Raw genomic sequence first — 25,650 nt, 5'->3', positions numbered from 1 at the left:
CCCACTCCTCAAGTTCCAAGCTTCCCAAGTTCCAAACATCCCAAGTACCAAACTCTCCAAGTTCCAAACTTCTCAAGTTCCAAACTCTCCTGGGTCCCACTCTCCAAGTTCTAAATCTCTCAAGATTCAATCTCTCCAAGTCCCAAACTCCCCAAGTTCCAATTTCGTCCAACTTCTCCTATGTTCAACCTCATCCAATTCCACACCTCCATCTCCTGCATACCACTCGACTTTCGAATCTCTGACCAAGCCGTCTCTCGTCTCTTTTATCATCTTCAAACCGAAATAAAGTTACATTTCTTCAACTTGTTTTGAAGTGTTTTTCCAGCAGAGGCAATGTAGCTCAAACAAGTTTAGAGACATAAACAAGTCTATCATGATGCAACCATTGCACAAATGAGAACGTTTCAGGAATTGCCATGATTGTACGGTCCAGGAATTGTAATACAAATCGAGTAAGTCGACCTTGAGAGAACTCATACCATAAAACGTGATCGATAGAAGTAGGATGCGATCGATACAAGACTACTTTGAGGCTGGTCAGTAAACCGATCTAACGGTGTTCGTTGTAAAACGCCTCGGGTTTGAGACTCGTTGCGAAACCTGTTCGAGGATGCTTCGTGATCTCGATCAAGACGTAATACGTTGCTTATTCTAACGTTACTATAAGATACTGTAATTTAGATCGAAAAAAATGATCGTTATTTTTCCTTGTGTCGTTTAAGTTTTATTAGTTGCGTTCTTCTGGTTTTTCTTGACCTCATCTTCCGATTCTGTAGGACGGTGGGTTTTCAACCTGGAGACTTTTTTATTTTGTTTTCTATCGATTCAAGCATATAATTAGCATGAAATTAAGATATTGACTGTAGGATTATTCAGCGAAGGCGGAATGATACGATTAATTTAATATTCTTTATCACTTGTACTTGTATTTTTTTCATGTTTGTCATGAATAGATTAATGTTGTTATTATGAAAATAATTATAGTACAAGGTAATGTACGCTTTATGGAGGTAGTTGGAATAGAATGAAATTTATGAAACAATAATGGAATTTAACTTTCATCTGCATGGGAGCTAACCTTGCTTTGTTCTCTGAGTGTCGGCAGATCAAGTTCACTGTTTGTTGATTGAGACTGTTGCAATGGGCGATTGTTTTTTCTAGTCTTTCCCAAAGTTTATTTAATCTCTCTGGATCTCTATTTTCTGAAATTTCAAGGTCAAGTGCACTTTCAACTCGAAACCTTCAGACTCTACAAATTTGAAACTTTCTAGGTTTCAGAATCCCTAGGCCCCACTTCTCAAATTTTAAATTCAATTTCCAAACTTCTCAAGTACCACACTCCTCAAATTTCGAACTTGTCAAGTTTCTATTTCTTCAAGTTCTAAACTCTCTTGGGTTCCACTCCCCAAGTTCTAAATTTCCTAAGTTTCAAGTTTTTCAAGTCCCAAACTCCCCAAGTTATAAACTCTCCTAATTTTGACCTTATCAAGTCCCACAACTGTACGAGTTCCAAACTTCTTAAGTTCCAAACTTTCATAGTTTCAAACTCATCCAGTCCTACAACTCCACAAGTTCCACCTTCCCCGGGTTCAGAACTCCTTAGGTTCACTTTCCAAGTCCCAAACTCTCCTAGTCTTCAATTCAAGTTTCCAAACTTCACAAGGTCCAAACCTCTTAGGTTCCAAACTCCTCGAATCTCTCTTCTTGAATTGAGACATTAAAACAAAACTAATAAGACATTTCCCTCTACATCATTTTTCTCAACATCATTTTTCTACAAAATCCATATTCTCTTCGTACCATATTCCTACTCCGCACGTAACAGTTCGCGTGCAGTCATAATAACTACATATCAGTAAATCTAGCAAGTAATGAAAGTCATATTACAATGTAACGCAAAAGGATTAGTAAATCGTGGAATGACGTGGTCTCCGCAAAACGTTTGCGCACGTTTTTCAGGTTAAACAGTGTCCGTTGCGTCGAGAAAGTTTGTTATCGATTGTAGTTCGCGTGTCTCGTACCTTCTCCTGGTAATTGCACGCTGATGATGACGAACGCAACTGCGGAAGTGAACGGAGCCGCGGCACTGTCATTAAGAGTGCCAATATCCCGATCGACGATGAACTGTGCACGCTTCCACGATCACAAAGGAAAGGGACGATCTATTGGTCAACCGCTATAAAACGAGCATTTTTTCGAGGCGTCGGTTCAGTTTCCTCGTCGCGTTTTGTCGTCGACTTTTCCTTCCGTTCACTTTCGATAATGTGAAATCACGATGTTGCAGAGAAAATACAGATAGTAGCAATTTTGAGAAATGTCAGAGTGTCGGTTTTCGTTCTTCACTTGGACGTTTTTACAGTGTTTAGAGTGAACGAAATCGAGCAACGAAGGTTACCTAAAAAATGGATTCTGAATAATTACAATTCGTCGTGTTAGAGATTTTACACTTAGAGACCCCAGAATGTTGTTCCTATTAGGAAGGCTACCGAGGTCCTACCCGATTATGATGCTCATAGTAACGAACCTGGTGATTTCAATGCCCGCACCGCCTATCAAACGTTCACCGGAAAACGCCTCAGCTGGTTTCTCCACCGTCCCAAAGATCCTGGAGATCCAACTGCCCTTGAAAATCGCCTCGAAGGACGATCTGGTCGCGTGGGCGAAGTACGTGATGGGTCTAATGGCCTCCAGGATCAATATCACGTTAACTACCATAAAAGACCCTAATGCTACTGGCAACACCAAGGCTCCAGACGCAGCTTTCGACAATACGGTGCAACCTCAAATTATGAGGGATTTGCAGAGGAACCCGCAGGTCAACCAAATGGGTGTTCGTAATTTGATGAACATGAACCAGAACGTGAGATACGCGGGGAACGTGAATAATCTCAACATGAAAAATGTGGAGCTTCCCGCGACCGTGAGGCCGTTAGAAAATGGCCGACGGTCAGAGATGATCAGAGTTCCTGTGAGACACGGAAACTTTCCGATTGTGGAGAAACAATTTGTCAGTCCACACTTCTCGACGTTGGCGATCAATGGAGTTACTTCGAATAGTTTGTTCAAACAGACTCCGAGTTTCACCAACTTGGGATTTTTTGATACCACTATTCCCAGTCCGCTGGAGATATCGGCGAATATAAATTTACCTAAGGAGTCGTTCAAGAATATTTTTAATAGTCCGAAGATATCGGAACCGCAGTACTTTGTTCCGCCGTTGCCCGACCCTGGACTGCCTGATTTGAAGAACAATAATCTTCTGCCGAAAAATTTGAGCCTTGCCACGACTCCCGCGAGGACTTATCTTCCTGTTGCTACGACTGACAACATTAAGAACCCGAATGATCCTTTCGTTACTAGATATTTTTTCGATGGCGTAGAGAGGAAGGTTCCTAACAATCTGGCGTTTTTTAATCTGAACGCTAGCTTCACTACTAATAACCCGATTTTCAATGATAAAATCCCGATACCGATACGAAGCGTCGAGCCTCAAAGAAACTCGACAGTCAACGTAAAACCGCTTCTGAAGGTTCCCTTCGAGGCTGTGATCACGTTCACGAGAGAAAACGCGGGAGAAACGACGACATGGAGAAGCGACAGAGACAAATATGTCTTGATACCGACCAGAGATCCTCCCGACGAGTTTCCACCGTACTTCGACACCAATTATACGTTGACGAACGAGTCTGGGCAGATAAACGTGGTGTTCGAGGACGACAAAGAGGTGACGTTCACCACGAACGATAAGAAAGAAGAGAAGAAGAGTAAAGGGAAGAAGCAGGAATCTTCGAAGAAGCAAACAAAGAAGAAGAGTAAGGGACCGTCGGTTGTGGGTCAGTTCTTGAAGACCTTCGCGGCGTTGAGGAATAATAATAGCTTGACGACGGATCTGAAGCCTCCTCCGTTGGACTCTCAAAAGAAGACGACGACTCAGAGAGCTCCGGTCGCTCAGAAAGTTCCTGTGGCTCAAAGGTATCCGCCTCCGAGAACGCAGAATGCGTACAACAAAAGGCCGCCGGTAAGTTTGGTAGTGATAGAGGTTCAAGTGGAAATTGGTTGATTACTGAAATGGAGATTAAGATGGTAGATGGTACTTGATGCCGTTGAGGGTTAAATAGGAGTAGAGGAAATTAGGGTATAGTGAACGTTTATATTCTGTGCATTGTGTTTCACACGTGTTGAATTACTGTACATTGTATTTCCTACGCGTTGTATATTCTACGTATCGAAATATCTACGCGTTGTGTATTCGACGTATCGAATTACCTTCGCGTTGCAGATTCCACGTATCGAATTACCTACGCGTTGTGTATTCAACGTATCGAATTACCTACGCATTGTGTATTCAATGCATCGAATTACCTACGCGTTGCAGATTCTACGTATCAAATTACCTTCGCGTTGTGTATTCGACGTATCCAATTACCTACGCGTTGCAGATTCTACGCATCGAATTACCTACGCGTTGTGTATTCGACGTGTCGAATTACCTACGCATTGTGTATTCAATGTATCGAATTACCTACGCGTTGCAGATTCTACGTATCGAATTACCTACGCGTTGTGTATTCGACGTATCGAATTACCTTCGCGTTGCAGATTCCACGTATCGAATTATCTACGCGTTGTGTATTCAATGTATCGAATTACCTACGCGTTGCAGATTCTACGTATCGAATTATCTACGCATTGAGTATTCGACGTATCGAATTACCTACGCGTTGTGTATTCGACGAATCCAATTACCTACGCGTTGTGTACTCGACGTATCCAATTACCTACGCGTTGTGTATTCTACGTATCGAATTACCTACGCGCTGTGTATTCTACGTATTGAATTACCTACGCGTTGTGTATTTGACGTATCGAATTACCTACGCGTTGCAGATTCCACGTATCGAATTATCTACGCGTTGTGTATTCAACGTATCGAATTACCTACGTGTTGTATTCCCTCATATTATATTACCAAACCTTCTCACGTTACATCACCTACCACTTTAAAGTCTTCTGAATGCACTAATTAATCCACTACATTATCAACTCCTAGGACGCATCTCTCCAACATGGCAATATAGCGGGAGTACGCTGGCACACCAATAAGATGTCAAATTAAATACTCAAGTTTGCAAATCCATGGTATTATAAATAATTAATTTTTCGATATTTCTGATGGGTCCCCGATGCATATTTTAACGTACTCAATTCTTGAAATGGCACATCGTAGAATCAATAAAAATGAAATGCGTTGCATAATAAAATTCGACGAGTTGACACAGATGAAGACACACTCTGCAACTCTTTACCTTTTCGATGGACCATCTTTTTAGGTCGATTAGGTCGTTTCGCAATTAAACTTGTCCTACCTTTTTATCGAGGAGGATGAAAATGCTTTACAATGCGAACGAAATAAAATGAATAAATAATGTATTTATTAAAAGAAACATTTTCGAATATGTCAGGCCTTTTCGCGCAATAATAAACGCACCTATAGAAAGGTCATTTGTATACATTTCTGAATTTTTTTATGGAAAGGTCACCTATACCAACTTTCTGTTTCATTGAACGAACTATTCATGGGAACTTATTGAAGTCGATTCCGTTTATTTCAGTCAGCGTTGAAACAAGGAAGACGTGGTCAGACGTCACTGGCGCAGGAAATTGAGGTACGTTGACTTTCCAGTTTTATCATTTTTCTTGATATTTTTCTGTACGACCTGTTGTGCAAGTGATTTCGAATAATCGGTATGATTAATAGTAAACGTGTACGTATTCTCATTAATTAATACAGCCTTTTTTTTCAATACATATGGACAACTAGATTGCGACACACGAACAACTTTCAATTCTTTTTTTAACTGTACTCATATCCGGAGAACACGTTCACTCACGATTATACAAACTTGTCATTATAATAGTCGATTTTAAATTATCTATATTTCACAAATTATGCAGATTAGATAATAAATTGCGCAGGTTAGCTTTCAAATTTTTAGCACAGACTCAGGTGTACGATAGTTCATTTTTTACGTACGTTTAATATTAACAATTTTTATTTTAAATACAGACTTTATACCGGTGTAGCGAGAACGGTGGTAGATTATCTTGTCTGATTGATTAATTTCGACGTCAATTGTTTTTTATTTATTCTAACTGTTAAAAATTACGTTACCGTTGCAATTACGTGAGCATGTTTCAATAAAAAAGTTTCGCTTGCTTAAATACAAATTTCGAATTCATTGCAACGAGATCAAACTTACAGGATGACGATAACGGGAGTGACGATAACGGAAGTGACGGTAAGAGCGAAGAGAGCACCGAGAAGAACGACGACGACGAAGACGACAACGGAAAGGACGACGTCGAGAGCAATGAAGGAAACGATGATAATGGCTCCAACGAAAGTTCAAGCAGCGAAAGCGAGGAAGACGACGAAGAGGAAGGTGGTTTCGTCCAGGCTCTTCTCGAGTTGTTTAATATTGCAGCACCGATTTTGGAGGATCTTAGTGACGTAAGAATTTAGGACTAGAAATTGGAATTTTATTTATGACGCAAGAGTATTAGGACCTTAAGAATTTAGGAGTTTAGAAATTTAAAACTTTAGAGGTTTTGAACTTTGATAGGATTTTATAGTTTTGGAAGTTTAAGAAATTAATACTGGAAGTTTAGGATTTTTGGACTTTGTTAAAATTAATTTAAATTGTAGGACTCGGTTACTTTAGAGTTACTGTATTTTTACATTTTAAGATTTAATTTCATACTCAATGATTGTGAAATTTTGGATAAGATTGTGAGACTTCGAAGACTTTACATCATAATTTCTCTTTCAGCCTGAATCAGACGCGGACTTAGCTGACGTGTTCAGTGCTGCGCTTCCGTTCCTCGAGGAATTATCTGAGGTAAATTTTCTATGAAATCATCATAGAAAACCATCTAAAATTCCCACCTTCCGTAGGGAGACGGTGAGAACCCAGGATTCGACATTCCGGGAATATTAGTGCCCATATTACTAAAACTTAGCGAAGTGAGTTACCTTAAAAATTCTAAAAAAATTCTGACTGATAAAACGCAAAATTATAAAAAAAATTCCGATTTTAGAACGAAGATGGACCAACGGATTCAGCGGCAATTCTGACACCGCTTATTCAGACAATTGCCCCGTTAATTGGACCTCTTGTTGGTCCACTGATTATGCCATTGAGTCGACAAATCAGTAACGTAAGTACCCTGGTTTCTAGATATCTATTTGATGTTTAACGACGTGAATTTTAGCCCATAGGTCAAGGTGGGTCATCGGTCACGGACCTACTAAACAGTGTGCTAGCTTCGTTGCTTCAGGTGATCGTTATCATACTTATTTCTCCTAAACGAAATTACATGAAGTATAATCCTCGTCGTTTAATGTTTTCAGCCTATCGGACCTGGAAAAATGTCCCAACTATCGAATCTCGTCGCCGGAGTTCTCTCTAGTCTTAGCAAAGTATGCATTTTCTGTTAACTGTTCTTTTCTAATAAATCGTTTCACCACCAAATTGTGTCGTATATACCACGGTACACCTCTGTGACAACATATAGTCACTCTCCTAGCGAAACTAATTATGACTACTTCTTAGAAACTAATGATTCTTAGTAACATTTTAAGATTTTGTTCTTAGAAAACTAACAAAACGTTTCAACCAAGCTCTACTTGAACCTCTGACAATAAGAGTACTATTTAAACAGTGTACTAATATTTGAATTTCTTCCAGTATTCCGCAGCTGACGGCAATTCGGACGTCATGGGTCTCGTAAAAGCTGTGGTCGCAGGAACCATAGCTGGCACCAGTGCAGCCTCCAGCGGTCACAAGGACTATGGCCGCCCCAGCTATGGTGCCGACAGTTACAGTGAAGGTAGACCTTCTACCAACACCTACGTGAGTCTACTCTTCTAATTACTCTCTCTCATCTTATTTTCTCTAAATACTTCTCCACGCTTATTTTCAGTTCCCAAGCCCTTTAAAACGCTTCCGGGAACTCACCGCCACTCTTTTACACTCTTCTCAATTTTCCAGGCTGCAGTGCCACCCAAGCAACCGAACCCGCTTGCGACGCTTGGCGATTCGGTCAAAGACATTCTTAATTCTGTTGTAAAATTGGTCGGGTCGTTAGTGAACGTCGTCACCGGGGTTCTGAGCTCTTCCTCAAATAGTGGCGAGGATCCATCGCCTAGTTATGGTCCACCACGTCCTTCTTATGGTCCACCACGCCCCTCTTATAGTACACCTCGTCCCTCTTATTCTACACCACGTCCTACTTATGGTGCACCTCGTCCGATGCAAGCTTTCGCGGTTCCTCCTAGCGACTCCATTAGTATTACTACTAGCAACCCGAAACGATTCTTGAGACTGTGAACAAAAATAACACGTTGAATGTCTAGTTTGTCGGAGCAAAATTTTATTTTAGATTGGGAGATTTTGAAATTATTGGGCGGAGTCAGTTTTAGGAAGGGTTTGTATGTTAGATAGTGGATTGTGTGGTGATGTACGTAGAAATTTGATGTGTGAGGATGCAACGCGTAGAAATACGATAGAAGGCGATGCAATGGGAGGGCATATAACGCGTGGGGTACAACGCGTAGGAATGCAGCGCAAAGGAATATGATGCATGGGGATACAACGCGTAGGAATACCACACGTTGGACTTCGACGCGTGAGAATTCGGCGGGTAGGGATACAACGCGTAGTTATTCGGTGCGTGGGAATTCGACGCGTGGGAGTACAGCGCATGGGAATACGGCGCGTAGGAATTCGATGCGCAGAAATACGGTGCGTAGGAATTCGATGCGCAGGAATTCGACGCGCAAGGAATACAACGTGTGTTAATTGGATGCGCAGGAATTCGACGCGCAGGGAATACAACGCGTGGGAATTGAATGCGCAGGAATTCGACGCTTAGGAATTCGATGCGCTGGAATTCGACGCGCAAAGAATACAACGCGTGGGAATTGGATGCGCAGGAATTCGACGCGCAAGGAATACAACGCGTGGGAATTGGATGCGCAAAACTTCGACGCGTAGGAATTCCATGCGCAGGAATTCGACGCGCAAGGAATACAACGCGTGGGAATTCGATGCGCAGAAATTCGACGCGTAGGAGTTCGATGCGCAGAACTTCAACGCGTAGGAATTCCATGCGCAGGAATTCGACGCGCAAGGAATACAACGCGTGGGAATTCGATGCGCAGAAATTCGACGCGTAGGGAATACAACGCGTGGGAATTGAATGCGCAGGAATTCGACGCTTAGGAATTCGATGCGCTGGAATTCGACGCGCAAAGAATACAACGCGTGGGAATTGGATGCGCAGGAATTCGACGCGCAAGGAATACAACGCGTGGGAATTGGATGCGCAAAACTTCGACGCGTAGGAATTCCATGCGCAGGAATTCGACGCGCAAGGAATACAACGCGTGGGAATTCGATGCGCAGAAATTCGACGCGTAGGAGTTCGATGCGCAGAACTTCAACGCGTAGGAATTCCATGCGCAGGAATTCGACGCGCAAGGAATACAACGCGTGGGAATTCGATGCGCAGAAATTCGACGCGTAGGGAATACAACGCGTGGGAATTCGATGCGCAGAACTTCGACGCGTTGAATTTCGATGCGCAGAAATTCGACGCGTAGGAATTCGATGCGCAGAACTTCGACGCGTAGGAATTCGATGCGCAGAACTTCGGCGCGTAGGAATTCCATGCGCAGGAATTCGACGCGTAGGAATACAGCGCATAGGAACACAACGCGTTCTACTTCGATGCGTAGAAATCCCACACGTAGAACTACGACACACAACGACGCATCGCGCAAGAATAAAACGCATAGAAATACAACGACTTATATAACTACATCGCACACTAAATATATGGCAATGACCATCGATCATTCAACGTGTTATCTTCCTCTTTGTTCCTCTACCAATACCATAGACTCTCTGTACAAACTTTATGTAAAAAAATAAAGATGTTCCAAACACCTGTTAATTGTTCACATAATTCAATGTTCAGTATGAAATAAAATTTGCAACGTAAATGAAAAGATAAAGTGGAACATTAAGTAGACTGTTGTAGGATAATTGCGGTAGTTTATTTTGCAATAGTTGATACAGGTTAATCATTTACTACAACGCGAGGATAATTCAAGGATGCAGGATACGTCACTGACGCACTTTCAATTCGACCTAAATCAATTATGCTTCACCGCTTCATTTATTCACGGCTACTCTTTTTTCAAATTTCCTGTACAGCTTCTTTTGTGAAAGACGTAACTGTAAATCAGTGGTATGAGATAATAAATGATGTTTCTGTAAGCACGTGCTGTAACCTCTTTGGCATTGACACATATATTTTTTTTATTTAACAATGTCGTACATGAAGATGTAGTGTACGTTTATGATATATGTTTTACATTATTAACGCTTTCATAATTTAATGTCTATAGAGTTATGGGTTCGATCACTGCACAGTTAAGATCTTGTTCTAACTTTAAGTTATTAAAGAAATCTTTTTGTATTATAATATTTCATCACTCTGTTTGCGGATGTTATATCCGTACAGGAACATATAGCAACAAGATATGAGGTTACATGATTCAAAAATGAAATACAATGTCGGAAGTTCCGCTTTCGAATGGATACAATTTCGCACCTGACGTAACCGTAGTCGTTCCGCCCTTACAAAAGACACGCGTTACCGAATCCACTCTCACCGCCCACGATGATCTTTTAAACAGATTTAATCATTTCAAACTCGACGAAACACAAAAACATATTTATTCGCCTTGAATCTCCACCTATTTAAATGAATTTCGAACGTGCAATTTGTTGGCCAATCCTAGTTACTCAACGCTGAATCCTTTCTTTATCGCAGTCCGTTCTTCTTTAAAGTTAATTAAGTCCTGTTTCAATTTAAAGATTTCGAAAGGTTGGATAATTTATTCGCGATATTTGGAAGATGTAGGCGAATTTCGAAATCTTTTCTAGAATGTTTAAATACCGTGATGTAACTTTTATTGATAAATGCATTTAGATACTTCGATTTCACTCGAATTATGATTTTCATTCCTAGAAATGATTTATGGGAGTCTATAAATAGGCATCTTCGAATTTAATATGCAAACTTGCAGTTTTCAAATTTTTAAATTACATCGCGTTTCTCTTCCAATTCTTAAAGATACCAAACTTATAAATCTTGTGAATTAAAATTCTAATTTCCCGATGCTAAATCTGAAAAGTATTAAGGAGTGGTCGTGGTTCTTTCCCGCCGCCATTTTGTTCAGGAGCGTCCAGCATCTCCAGTGTCAACCAGAAGTGATTCACAATATTTTTACCCATCATTACCAATCAATACAGCATACAAAATAATAATAAAATCATTGCAATAATTTTATCCATGAATTCGTTTTACTAAAGAGCAAATGTAACGCGTTTGCATTCGCACGCAAAGAGTTGGCTAAACGATAAATTATAACGATTGCAACAATCGTTAATTGAGCTGCGGTTTCAAGGTACTATTAAGATAAGTGCAATTAGTTTTCGATCGCAGATTACTTCATTGTAGCACACTACACGGCGTGTGGTTCATAATCGCGTTTTACCATTCACGGTCGAGGCTGCCCGTGAAGTTGCAAGGTGAAAGCATATTTCACTGTTTGACCTACGAATAAACACGGAAGATCGTTGTATTCCGTGTCTGTTACCGGTACCACCCACAAGCAACTCGCCTTACCAGATCCGTACACTTGCCATCGTTATCGGACCGTGAAAGTCACGGCGGTATCAACGAACCGATGGAAATGTTAACGCACGATTTATGCCATGGAAATTTCATTTTTCACGTTTCATTTCATGTTTCCTTACGGTTTTAGTGGCTCGAGTATTTTCCTTGATAGTGTCTCAAATATGGTATGAGAAAGCTGAGGGTTTTAATAGGAAGGTTAGGTTGAGTTGCAACTAGGAAGGTATTGTGGGCTTTGAAGATGGAAGGTTTGATCATTTTGAAATTGCATATGTGGAGAGGTATGAAGCTTGTCGAATTCTCAAGTTTTTAGGATTACAAGTTTGTGTATTTATGAGTTGTCAGATTTATGGATTTTTAGATAGTGAATTAATGGAGCTTCGATTCTTAAGTTGTGGAGCTTTAAGTTTCCAAATTGACAATCCTCAAATTCAGAAATCAGCAAATGTTCAGATCTTTGAATTCTCAAATCCTCAAATTTCTATATTCTCACATACCTACATACCTCATTTGCACATCGCTCAATTTTGACATCTCTAAACCCATACATCCCCACATGTCCACATCCTCACATCTCCACATCCTCACATTCTCACATCCCCACAACCCCACATGTCCATATCCTCACGTCTCTACATCCTCACATCTCTACATCTTCACATTCCCACATCCCTACATGTCCACATCCTCACGTCTCCACATCCTCATATCCCCACATCCTCACATCCCCACATCCCCACATGTCCACATGTCTGCATGTCCACATCCTCACATCTCCACATCCTCACATCCCCACATGTCCACATGTCCACATCCCCACATGTCCACATGTCCACATCCCCACATGTCCATATGTCTACATTCTCACATCCCCGCATCCCCACATCCCCACATGTCCACATCCTCACATCTCCACATCCTCACATCCCCAAATCTCCACATCTCCAAATCCCTACATCACCATATCCCTAAATCCCCAAATTCCTTAATCTCCAATACTCAAATTTCCAACTCTCCAAATCCCCAATTCTCAAACCCCAAATACTCATCTTCCAAAATTCTCAATTTCCTAATATTCCATCCCCACATCCTCACATCCCCACATGTCCACATCCTCACATCTCCACATCCACACATCCCCAAATCCCTACATCTCCAAATCTCCACATCCCCAAATCCCTACATCTCCAAATCTCCACATCCCCAAATCCCTACATCCCCATATCCCTAAATCCCCAAATTCCTTAATCTCCAATACTCAAATTTCCAACTCCCCAAATCCCCAATTCCCAAATCCCAAATACTCATCTCCCAAAATTCTCAATTTCCCAATATTCCGCCCCTCCACCTTCCCCAAATTCCCAAAATTCCCAATCTCCGAAATCCCCAAAAGCCAAAAATTCGAATGACCTCTCTCTACTATAAGTCCACTCCTCCCGAATTTTAATCACAGCGCCATCATCTACAAACAGGTTATACGATTAAGAATTTCAGAATAATACAAGGAACAAGTAGAATATAACCGAGCGGTGTCCAGCCATAAAGCGTTCTATATCATAGTAAATAAGTGGTCGACCGTTTTCCACGGTCTTTTGCATAATAACAGAGCGCAAAGATCGGACGTCAATCTCGAAGGCCAGTCACTTTCCATTTAGAAAAGAAAGCTAAAACACAGTTTGACCCTTGGATCTCGTTTGCAAAATTTTTTGTCGTTCCTGTTTGTCACAGTAGCCTTTCGGACCTGTCATGCTCGTTCTTCATCTAGAGAACAGTCTTCGTGATGGAACGAAGAGCTAATTGCAATTAATTGTTGCCGTAACGACACCTTTTACCGTCAACCGTTTCCGATTTCTAGTTGCCTCGTCGAATATTTATGAACAAGTTTTTTTATTCGATGTGCTGTCGTATTTCGTAATGTTATAAGAAGTTTAATCATCGAATAATTACTGGTAGAAATGGTGTTCGTGTAAATTTCTCTTTCAAACATAAATTTACCAATGTTAACCATTTATATTTAAATTGAAACTTAACTGAGAATAAGCTTCTCAACGAGGACACTATCCGCCATTTTGTATTCCGCAAATCCAGTCTAAAATGGTGGCACAGATAATAGTGAAACTTGTACAGCTTCGATATCAAAACATGAATGTATGAAAATTGTATCTCGAAGAAAGTACAGTAACATTAATTTAAAATGTATTATTCAACTTTGATTCATTTTGATTCACGTTTCGCTTCATGTTTATTAGATGGACGCATGATCTCAATCTTGACTACGCTCGAAAGAAATCAATTACGGTTTGTGTAACGTGGCCATAAGAAAATTGCAAGTACCTGTTACAAGATCAAAGATCGACCCGTTATAGTCCGTTTCGATATTTCACAATATTACGACTGTGAGGCTACATATGTAATCGGAAAATTCATTGTCGCCGGTGAAGAAATGCGGACTTTTTTGTCGGGAAGTATTTACTGCAAGTGGGACGCTGATCTTGATACAAATCATTACTTCTTTCTTTTTAATTGAGTAATTGGTTGAGTAATTCGTGGAATTGCAAGTTGTGGTATTGTGAGAGGAGTTGTTTTATTGGGAGATTGGGAAATTGGGAAATGGGGAAATGGGGAAATGGGGAAATTTGGAAATTGGGAGAGTGGGAAACTGGGAGATTGGGACATTGGGAGATTAGGAAATTGAGAGATTGGGAAATTGGGAAATTGGGAAATTGGGAAATTGGGAAATTGGGATACTGGGAAACTGGGAAACTGGGAGATTGGGAAACTGGGAGATTGCGAAACTGGGAGATTGGAAATTTGAGAGATTGGAAATTTGAGAGATTGGGAAATTGGGAAACTGGGAAATTGGGAGATTGGAAATTTGAGAGATTGGGAAATTGGGAAACTGGGAAATTGGGAGATTGGGAAATTGAGAGATTGGGAAATTGGGAAACTGGGAAATTGGGAGATTGGGAAATTGGGAAATTGGGAAATTGGGAAATTGGGAAATTGGGAAATTGGGAAATTGGGAAATTGGGAAATTGGGAAACTGGGAGATTGGAAATTTGAGAGATTGGAAATTTGAGAGATTGGGAAATTGGGAAACTGGGAAATTGGGAGATTGGAAATTTGAGAGATTGGGAAATTGGGAAACTGGGAAATTGGGAGATTGGGAAATTGAGAGATTGGGAAATTGGGAAACTGGGAAATTGGGAGATTGGGAAATTGGGAAATTGGGAAATTGGGAAATTGGGAAATTGGGAAACTGGGAGATTGGAAAACTGGGTGATTGGGAAATTGGGAAATTGGGAAATGGGGAAATGGGGAAATTAGGAGATTGAGAAATTGGGCAATTGGGAAATTGAGAAATTGGAAAATTGGGTAACTGGGAAATTGGGAAACTGGGAGATTGGGAAATTGGGGGATTGTGAAACTGGGAGATTAAGAAATTGGGAGATTGGGAAACTGGGAGATTGTAAAACTGGGAAATTGGTAAATTGGGAAATTTGAAAATTTAGAAATTCACTTCTACTGAAACATAACCTCACCGATGATATTCCTCTCCGTTAACCGATAAATTTTTCTGTTTCAGGGTTGACCTCAAGAAAGACATCTTTCACAACCTCGCAGAATTCCCCGACTAATTACCTGCGAATTAACATGAGTCCATCCGCACTTACAGAAAAAGTTCCTGGACTTTATCTCTATGTCACCGTATCACCGTTTTCATCTGACAGTTTCAAAATTTCACAAGATCCTCATTAGCATTTTTTTTTAATCGCACTTCGTTGTGCAAAAGGTCAACGCACCAGTTCATTGCGTCAATAATAAATTGCTCCATTCACGTTTGTGTATAATTTATCGCCGGTTTCATTGTGTTTCACGATTGGCCGCGTCCATTCATTTGTATACAATGCTAGTTATTGAAAGCCTTAGAAAAGACAAGATTAGTTCTGCTTTTACTGCTGTTTTAATGGATTCTAACACTTTCCATATTTGTTTATGTAAACCTTGTAATTAATTCAGATCGGCGATATACCGTGACATGTTCGCATTTAGCACTGATTTCACAAATCATTTTCGCATATATATTAGCTCTGCGACGGGCATCTTATTCGCCCATTACCTTATATTGCTACACATATCGCACCCAATAAATAAAACGTTTATTTCCGTTCGTGGTTTTTAATGATTCCAAGTACTTGCGTGCGAGATATATTGCTCAGAAAAACTGACGAGTTACTTTCGAAAAATGTACAGAATTCGCAATCAAAGCTGGTTCGTTATAATTTTTAAATGTCATATTCTTGTTTGTAGCTGCTGTAGCTTAAAACCTGAAATATCTAATTCATTGCAATGTAGATCTCCCAATTTACCAATCTCTCAATTTCCCAATCTCTCAATTTCCCAATTTCCCAATTTTCCAATTTTCCAATTTTCCAATTTTCCAATTTTCCAATTTCCCAATTTCCCAGTTTTCCAATTTCCCAATTTCCCAATTTCCCAATCTTCCAATTTCCCAATCTTCCGATTTCCCAATCTTCCAATTTCTCGATCTTCCAATTTCCCAATCTCCCAATTTCCCAATCTCCCAATTTCCCAATCTCTCAATTTCCCAATCTCTCAATTTCCCAATCTCTCAATTTCCCAATCTTCCAATTTCCCAATCTTCCAATTTCCCAATCTCCCAATTTCCCAATCTTCCAATTTCCCAATCTCCCAATTCCCCAGTCTCCCAATTTCCCAATCTCCCAATTTCCCAATCTCCCAATTTCCCAATCTTCCAATTTCCCAATCTCTCAATTTCCAAATCTCTCAATTTCCCAATCTCTCAATTTCCCAATCTCTCAATTTCCAAATCTCTCAATTTCCCAATCTCCCAATTTCCCAATCTCTCAATTCCCCAGTCTCCCAATTTCCCAAACTCCCAATTTCCCAATCTCCCAATTTCCCAATCTCCCAATTTCCCAATCTCCCAATTTCTCAATCTTCCAATTTTCCAATCTCTCAAATTCCCAATCTCCCAATCTTTCAATCTCCAAATCTCCCAATTTCCCAAATTTCCCAAATTTCCCAATTTCCCAATTTCCCATTTTCCAAAATTCCAACCCCCAATAAGAAATTGTTAATAACGTTCAGGAATACTTCTCGAGCGAAAAATGTATTGGAAATCATACGAGGCAGCTGCAAAGTTTAAGGTCTTGGACCACGTATCATTTCATCCGGAAATTTCACAAGTTCGAGTATTATGCAACGATCCGAAGGACTTTTACTTTCGCTTTCTATTCATGCATTGTTACGTGTCATTTCAAACGAGACTAACCTTTAGCCTAACGAGTCACACTTCCGAAGTTGTCGAAAATTGATACACTTTTTTTGTTTTTTACATATTATTCTTCGCGATTAAGTGTGATTTATTGTTGAACAGAACCTGCTTTCTAGAATATATTAAACGACTAGATGTTCTAAAACGAGTTACAGAAGGAAAGTGAAATTTCATTTTCATCCGACGAATGTTTTCGTATAATAATTACGTAAACGGCTCGTATGAAGGTTTACGTAACGAAATAACAATGTTCTTATAGGATAACTGTTATTTAGAGGCGTTGGAATTCTGAAATAACTGACTCGCAGAAAGTATCATTGGCGTAGGAACTAAATTAAAATAAGAACTTAATGTTCCATATTGTTGAATTCCTTGGAAATTTACAAAAGTTTGCAAAATAATATTAATAGTCTTAGGAAACCTCCATAAAATACCGAACGTCAGTGCAATATGAATAAATATTAAAAACCCGTTTCTTATTTCATTTTAATTATCCCGCTATACCTAAATGATCGAGAACAATTTTTATGGTGACACTACAAGTTTTATCATACATTGCGACACAGGTTGTAAATTCTATACTTTGCTCGATCAAATTTTTCCAACAAATCAATTTACAAAAATTGCGAAACGGGACATGCAATCGCAATAGACTCGTTTCTGCAATTAGCAACGCTTCTTTCAGTAATGTGAGATCTAACATTCCCCGAAGATGGACTACATCCACGAATCAGTAATGTCGATTCACTGATTCACACTTTGGACTTCTTTCCGCGTGACACAATTACGATCTTTCGGGAGGATCCGGAGAGACGTTTTCATGGAACGATTAACGTGGACTTTCACCGGCCCGGAAACATCTTACGTCCATGTCGTAACCGGCATGTTACTGCTCTTTTTTTCGGAGGAAATTAAGTATCGAATCAATGTAACTCGCGCGGACGTTCATATGGGAAAACGATTCGCAAAAATAGTATAGGAAGTTTCGTGACAGCGCTCTATAGAGAAAGTGAAGGATGATATATTTATTCGGCTTACGAATATGCATGAGCTAGCGATGGCTACGAGCTGATTATAGATCTTGTTCAAAATTGATCATTGAAAAATAATATGGTGAAGGTTGATAATTGGCTACTGGTCACTGGAAGGTTATTGAAAGGTTACTGGAAGTTTGTGATTAGTATACGTAATAGCAGATAATTGATAGTAGTTGGAAGTATATAATTGATCGTAGCTGCACTTAGAAGCATGTAATAATAGTAATTGATGCATGGTAAATGCAAAGTAATAGTAATTGAACGCAGAAAGATAGAAGTTATAAGAAAGTTTAAATTTAATAAGTAAGAATCGAAATCTGTTCGAGATTGAAAAAAATAAGTAGAAGTTGATTTGTCAATACATTCACTCAATACATGTCGTACTAATATTGCTAAATAATACTAAGAGATAGAAAATAAAACCTATACATACAAAGTTTCATATCTAACCTTAAAATTCCACAAAATTTTACCTTGAAATAAAATTTTACCTTTCAAATAAAATTTCCCGAAATATTCCACCGATCAAACAAATTTTTAGATACGAGTATCTAATACCCATTACTATCAATCCTAATGGTCACGTGAAGTCATTACACGCGACTGAGATACGTAAGGATACGTGTAACGCACGGACACGAGCATGTGTTACGTAAAGGTATTCAACCTAAACTGCGAGGAAGAAGCTCGTTGGCTTCTCCGCTATTATATCGCCAATAGTCTTTGTGATGGCAACCGTGCGAATTCGTGAAAGGGAAAGTGTTGAATGCCATGGTCCATCGATCGATACCTCGGATGACGACTTACTTGGTCAAATCGATGCGATCGAGAAAGTGGACAGATGTGACTAAGAACAACCTTCTGAAACGCGTGAAAGTGGGTTAGAACGCACTAATGAAACAATTACGTGTTACCTTGCATTGTATGCGAAGTGTTTTGGGATTTGGAGATTGGAAATTTCGGAATTTAGGGATTTGGGGATTTGGGGATTTGGGGATTTGGGAAATTGAGAATTTTGGAATTTAGGGATTGGGAGATTTTTAAATTTGGGGATTTGAGAAATTGAGAATTTTGCAATTTGGGGATTGGAAATTTCGAAATTTAGGGATTTGGGGATTTGGGAAATTGAGAATTTTGGAATTTGGAATTTGGAGATTTTTAAATTTGGGGATTTGGGAAATTGAGAATTTTGGAATTTGGAGATTTCTAAATTTGGGGATTTAAAGAATTGATAATTTTGCAATTTGGGGATTAGAAATTTCGAAATTTAGGGATTTGGGGATTTGGGGATTTGGGAAATTGGGAATGTTGGAATTTGGAGATTGGGAGATTTCTAAATTTGGGGATTTAGGGAATTGATAATTTTGGAATTTGGGGATTCGGAGATTCTTAAATTTGAGGATTTGGGAAATTGAGAATTTTGCAATTTGGGGATTGGAAATTTTGAAATTTAGGGATTTGGGAATTTGGGAAATTGAGAATTTTGGAATTTGGAGATTGGGAGATTTTTAAATTTGGGGATTTGGGAAATTGAGAATTTTGGAATTTGGAGATTTTTAAATTTGGGGATTTAAAGAATTGATAATTTTGCAATTTGGGGATTGGAAATTTCGAAATTTAGGGATTTGGGGATTTGGGAAATTGAGAATTCTGGAATTTGGAGATTTGGAGATTCTTAAATTTGAGGATTTAGGAAATTGAGAATTTTGGAATTTGGAGATTGGAAATTTCGAAATTTAGGGATTTGGGAATTTGGGAAATTGGGAATTCTGGAATTTGGAGATTTTTAAATTTGAGGATTTGAAGATTCTTAAATTTGAGGATTTGGGAAATTGAGAATTTTGGAATTTGGGGATTAGGAGATTTTTAAATTTGGGGATTTGGGAAATTGAGAATTTTCGAATTTGGAGATTGGAAATTTAAAAACTTAGGAATTTGGAAATTTAGAAATTTTGGGCCCACAATTAGAGGTTAAAAATTTTGGAAATTTGGGAATTTGGAAAGCTAGGGATTAAGGAATTAGGAACTTGAAACCTTGAATTCAAAGATTTGAGCATTTCTGAATTTGCTAACTTAAAGTTACATAATTTGAGTAATAAAAAATTTAGAGATTATAGTCCCAGAAACAAAGAATTCATAAATTAAAAATATAGAACTTCAAACTTAAAATATAAACATAAAATATAAAAATGTACTCAGAAATTTGTACCAAGTTAAAAATAAAAAATTTCCAAACCATCCCCATTTTATCCTCGCATATCCAGTATGAAAGTGGACTTAGACCCATCGCTCCACTTAACCTCTCATTTCTTCGCCTTGCGCAAGAAGATTATCTGTCAGCAGATAATTGCGAGCCACGTCAATCTTCAGGGTGTCAGGAAACGCAGATGAAAAAGGTGGATTGGCTGTGCGTGACGCACTTATTGGAATTACGCCATAAATTTCGCCCACCTTCGTCGCCGTGGACAGAAGCAACGTGCCGTTCGACCAATTTCCCCATGACTTTCCTTCTCGTTCGCGTCGGCCGTCTCTTCGTCTCTATTCCGGCACCGTCTCGCAGCGACGTATCGGCTTCGCGTTAGAAACGGTACGCCGATTCCGTGTCGGATTTCTGCGTTGAGTGTCGAAAAGCAGTGATGGTGATTGTGATCGATCAGAAATTGAGAACCTCTGTGCGACGAAAAAAACATTTTATATATTCTCGTGTGTGACTATATATCATTCCCGTTCCCCTCAAAGTGGAATGACTACAATACTTTCTATCAGTTTTTGCGGCGATTTTTTGTCGACATAATTTCAGAAGGGTACAACTTTTGTCGGCAAACCAGTTATCGTCCCGTCGAGTTAACCGTTTGATCTGATTAAGCGGTGGAAAAAACGCACGCGTTGCAATATCGTTGACGATCTTTGGAGCCTTCGAGGTGAACGAGACGGGTGAGTAAACGTATCTGTCTAATCGGCGCCTAGGATAATTTCATAGATATCATACGCGCATAGAAAAGAAAATCACGAATGTTTGCACTTTTTCCAACCGCGTGGAAAGTTACAACTTTCTCGTCGCGCGAGCGTGCTTCGCGAATTTATCGAAATCGATGAGATCTTGTTAAGGAAGTGCAACTTCTGATGTAATGTATTACAAGGTTGTACGAGCCTGTTGGAATATCGATCGTGACCAAGCGACGCGAATTTATGAGAGGAACCGGAGCATCCACTTTCTTTTTGAATCAGATAGTTGCGTAAACCCACTCGCCCCGGAACCGGCTGTGGACGTTTCGTTCTCTGCCTTGTTCCACTTTTCGGGGATCGCAAAAAGGTCCATTTTACTCCCGAAACGTTTGGTGTACCGTTGCCTTTCGCGCTCGGATATCGACTTTCATATTCGGCAAACCGATACTGGCTTTACGTAACGTATCTTCCGGCTTCTTTCATGAGTTCCTCTTTCTTTTTTGTATTATGAGCTTCAGTTTCTATCTGTTCTTTTAGTGTCTAAGGTAATGGTCAAATTACCGACTACAGTATCCAACTTAACCCTTAACTGGTCTTTGACAGACCCCAGGTACACTTTTCTAAACCCCAGTTAAGGGTTAAAACTACACTCTTGCAATTAATTATTGACCTTCAACGATCAACTGCAATCACCAACTTCTGTGATGGAATTTTAAGATCCAATATTTGTTGTAACAAGAATTACTAACAATTAGGTTACTGTATAATTATCCAAAGTGATATATTTATGTTTAGAAAAAATTCTATAAAAATACTCATCGCAGTTAAAAATATAAATGAGCCCATTTGCGTACAAATTTGCAAATTTTGATAAAATAAATGCTTGATATAAATACTCTGCTAAGAAAAATAAATAAATAAATAAAATTGTGAATTGGACTGCATTGACCCTGTCGTGATATTGAAATACCTGACGTGATTCTGTATTTGGACGCTGTGTGGCACCACAGGACGACCGGGCTGTCTGACTACACAATATTTGTACTACTTAAATGGCCTGTTTCCACGCCCGTGCATTTCTACTCCATTTTCTTTTTTCTTAGCGATGGTATTTAAAAGTTTATTTTGTTTACTTTGTGAACGAGATAACCATCGTTGATGACGAAACCTCCTTTCTAAAATAGCATTCGCACTTTCGATGTTATGAGCTTATCTTAAAATATTTAGCCATTAATCTTAGCGTTTTAGGTGTATTTTTAAAAGCGGAGTTATGGTGAAACTGTTATGATAACTTCGAATGCTAATTCTTTATGCAGTAATTCTTTCTGTTGTTTAAACTATGGTGAGCAAGTTTTGTTTGAACCATTAATTTTTATGAATTTCCTGTTCGTGAAAAGTTGTACTTTGACGATTAAGGATAAACGTTTTATTGTCGTCCGTGATGTCGACACTTTCGTAACGTGGACCCACTTCGATACGTGATGAGTATTAATAAGTATTTCAGAATGAGCGCAATTACGCAAGTTTCCCTAAAATTCAAAGCTTGCTCGCGTGCTCTACAATTAACATAATTCTCTCGTATCTTCTCTACTGACCGCGTCTTCCATGAAATTCAGTCAAGGACCACCTTCGAAGTTGAAATATATTATGCACGAAATTGTTTGAACCATTCTTTTGCCACAGAATACTAATACTCGTATACTTCTTCGAATACCAACGGGCTAATGACAGTAGTCGATGCCCGTAACAAGAATCAATCAATCAATCAATCGAATACCAAAGTTTTCTAACACCTTAAGAGGTGCTGAACTTATTGGTTTTTTAGATTAAATTTACTACTTTAATGTGAGTACATTGGTATCTAGATATATTGAAGTTCAAAACATTAAGTTTCGGTACTTAAGTTTATTAAGTTAAGATCAGTCTTTATATGAAATAGTAAACTTATAATGTCTTCTAAAATACAGTAAAGATTAACCACCTTTCAGCACATTATGCTAAAGCCCTAATACCTTTTATCATATGATACTAAAGATTTCTGCATTTCTGCACTACACCTACCTGCCTCATCTAAACCTAGTGGCATCAAACCTCAATGGTAATAATTTTTACTAAGTTTCGTAACGTTCTAAGGGAAAACTAAGAATCGAATAAAGTAATTCGAGCACGTAGGGTATCGTGTTGGTCGCCGACTGCGCTCGAATTAGCCGACACAAGCGTCGATTCAGTTGCATTCAAGAACCAACTAGGGAAACGCGTCCTTGATCATTTCTATCGGCCAGTCCGTGGGTCGCATTTCGAATCGTACTTTCGAATTTCACGATAACGTCAGCTAGTCGTATTAATTCAGCTTCTGATATTCGTTATTTATTACGATTTAACAGAACGCGAGATTTCAATAGGCCTTTCGAAATTGTTGAAATACCGATGTTACAAAATTAATGAGTTACTTTAATTTGTAGTAATTTATTTATTGATGTAAACATAGGAAATGGGTTCAAAGACATGTTATCATTTCTTATGAAATTTATGTACAAAGGTTTTATATGCAAACGTTTATTATGGAATAAACATATGTTTCAGCTGCTATAAGTTAATACTGTTATGATAGAAAATGTGGTTTACGAAAAATTCTTGTTTCTTTATCATAATGAAAGATCTCGTATTCTGAATATTCGGAAAATTCCTAGTACTTTCAAGATTATGGTCAAGGTGAAAGTACCGTTTGTTCCAATTAGCATTTACGATCGAAGCGAGCAAGTATAATTACTAACCAAATTACTTCATCTGGTTCTCCAAGTACCAAGTGTGCAATTCTTAAGATCTAATTTTTGATAAACAGTGGTTTTAGTGCTCGCTAAATTATTTCCTCTGAGAAATTCCATAAAGCAGTCTTGAAACGAGAAAAGCTGTTACTACTTTGATGTGTACTAGTGTTATGTGCTCACAAACACTTTACACCATTATCCTTGACTTCAAGGGTTAAAATCTACGAGTAACTCGTGTAAACACAAGGGACAGAATTATATAGGTTCATCACATGACACAATGTTTCTCAAATGTTTTCGTAAATAAGATTAAAATAAAATTCACATACTTTCAAAGAGTTATAGTATGTATGCAATCTTCAAGATCTAGCATAGTATTTTGTAGAAACAAGAACGATTCATAATAGGCTAATCAAGTCAGCAATAAACATAAGATTGCAGAAGTCTCCATAAAACATACATTCAAGGTGTTAGTCACGGTGATAGTAAAAATAATGTGGCATACAAAGTAGCTGGTTTTAATTAAAGCAATAAGATCGAGTTTTTGTCACGTCCTCGTTACACGGTACAATATGTAAAGCGAGAAAGGCGAATGGTCTAATTTGGAGAAACTGGACGTTGCGTAATTGGCATTACGATGCTACGTTGTATGAGATAACAGCGAGAAAGCGACAGTGCACCGGGCGTCGAAAATAAAATTATAATTAGTCGTAATAGCTACATCGATAATCAAACAGTAACGCTTTGTGTCGACCATTTTAGGTTAGGTCGCCAAATCGGGATCGACGAACGCATCGACTCGCGTATAAATATTTAATTATATAAGTGGGTGTTCCTACTTTCCTTCTTAGTTGTATAATTTTACGATTATATTTGCGAACGGGAGATATCGAAATTAAAGACTACGTCAGAAAATTTTATAAATTTTGACTGAGCAAATTTTTATTTGCACTGAGCAAGGATACTGTATGCAATCATCTTATTCTACTATAAAATTATAAAACTATTGACAGGAAGAATTAGTACGAATATTACTTTAAAATACAATGCAGAAAATTGTCTTCCTTAAGCAATCAGAATCTTGTTCTCAAAAGGACAATACCCATCTTTTCTTCCTTCCCAACAATACACATTACAATCAACAATAGCTTTGTACACAAATTACTTTACAAAAAGAATTTTCTTCAAAGAATCCAGAATAATATTACATAATTCGCTCTTCTAGAACCCTCTTCGTCACACAAGTTGTACACGAATCACGTTCCAAATCGCTCACAAATTTAAACATTCTTACATCACTTCTCAAATTGCAATCTCACTATGACAGCGATTCAAAAATCTTGAATAACATTTTGTTTTCACCTCATTGCACAATATATTTTTCTACGCACCGATGACTTGCCCCACTTTTGCTCGATCCCACGATACGAGTCCTCGATCCACAAAGGATTCGACTTTGAAATGCCATCCCCGTTTCTAGGGGATCTTCCGCTAGGGTTGCGTAAACTCGCGTGGTGGCACTCGCGGGACAGATCTGGCTATTTCAAGAGCCGAGAGAACGAGGTTGCGTGGGATTCGCGGAGCAAATCGAAGCTGCCTCCCACCTGGTAGGTAAAGGCGTGCGATTCTCGAAGCTCGATTCTCGATTCTCGAAGGGGCACACATGCTTGGCTTCGTTTCCCCTTCGGCTTGCTAAGACATCGGGATCTCCTTCACCGTGGTCCTCAAACGAGCCTCGAGCTCCGTCAGGTACACATCTCACGCACTCGCGCTGCTACACGCACTCTCTGTTCGTAAGTTGATCGAC

General features: G+C 39.1%; 1 protein-coding gene and 1 long non-coding RNA gene across 3 annotated transcripts; one reads left to right on the top strand and one right to left on the bottom strand.

Annotated features, from left to right (window-relative positions):
* Positions 1-1,953: 1,953 nt before the first annotated feature.
* LOC100883356 (uncharacterized) lies at positions 1,954-15,939 on the top strand. 2 transcript variants are annotated; one of them, XM_076538269.1, is made up of 10 exons: positions 1,954-4,021; positions 5,616-5,669; positions 6,266-6,514; positions 6,834-6,902; positions 6,959-7,027; positions 7,102-7,221; positions 7,276-7,341; positions 7,415-7,483; positions 7,752-7,916; positions 8,055-10,346. In XM_076538269.1, the coding sequence occupies exons 1-10, from the start codon at positions 2,465-2,467 to the stop codon at positions 8,391-8,393; spliced, it is 2,757 nt and encodes a 918-aa protein (XP_076394384.1). In that variant the 5' UTR covers positions 1,954-2,464; the 3' UTR covers positions 8,394-10,346. The 2 variants fall into 2 exon arrangements, with proteins under 2 accessions (XP_076394384.1, XP_076394385.1); XM_076538270.1 differs by lacking the exon at positions 8,055-10,346 and adding an exon at positions 15,359-15,939 and having other exon boundaries at positions 1,955-4,021.
* Positions 6,717-25,376, bottom strand: LOC143265534 (uncharacterized). The gene is made up of 2 exons (XR_013040158.1): positions 25,235-25,376; positions 6,717-8,387 (listed from the first exon to the last, which is right to left on the bottom strand). It is a non-coding gene; the product is annotated as an uncharacterized LOC143265534 (long non-coding RNA).
* Positions 25,377-25,650: the final 274 nt, after the last annotated feature.

Source organism: Megachile rotundata, chromosome 12, assembly GCF_050947335.1.
Source record: "Megachile rotundata isolate GNS110a chromosome 12, iyMegRotu1, whole genome shotgun sequence".
Taxonomy (NCBI): Eukaryota; Metazoa; Arthropoda; class Insecta; order Hymenoptera; family Megachilidae; genus Megachile; species Megachile rotundata.
Note: the sequence above shows the minus strand (reverse complement) of the source record. Positions and strands in the feature narration are given on the sequence as shown.

Coding starts and splice junctions, on each gene's coding strand:
- LOC100883356 (XM_076538269.1), top strand. CDS start 2,465: ATGTTGTTCCTATTAGGAAGGCTACCGAGGTCCTACCCGATTATGATG. Junction 5,670..6,265: donor CACTGGCGCAGGAAATTGAG/GTACGTTGACTT, acceptor TCAAACTTACAG/GATGACGATAACGGGAGTGA. Junction 7,484..7,751: donor TTCTCTCTAGTCTTAGCAAA/GTATGCATTTTC, acceptor AATTTCTTCCAG/TATTCCGCAGCTGACGGCAA.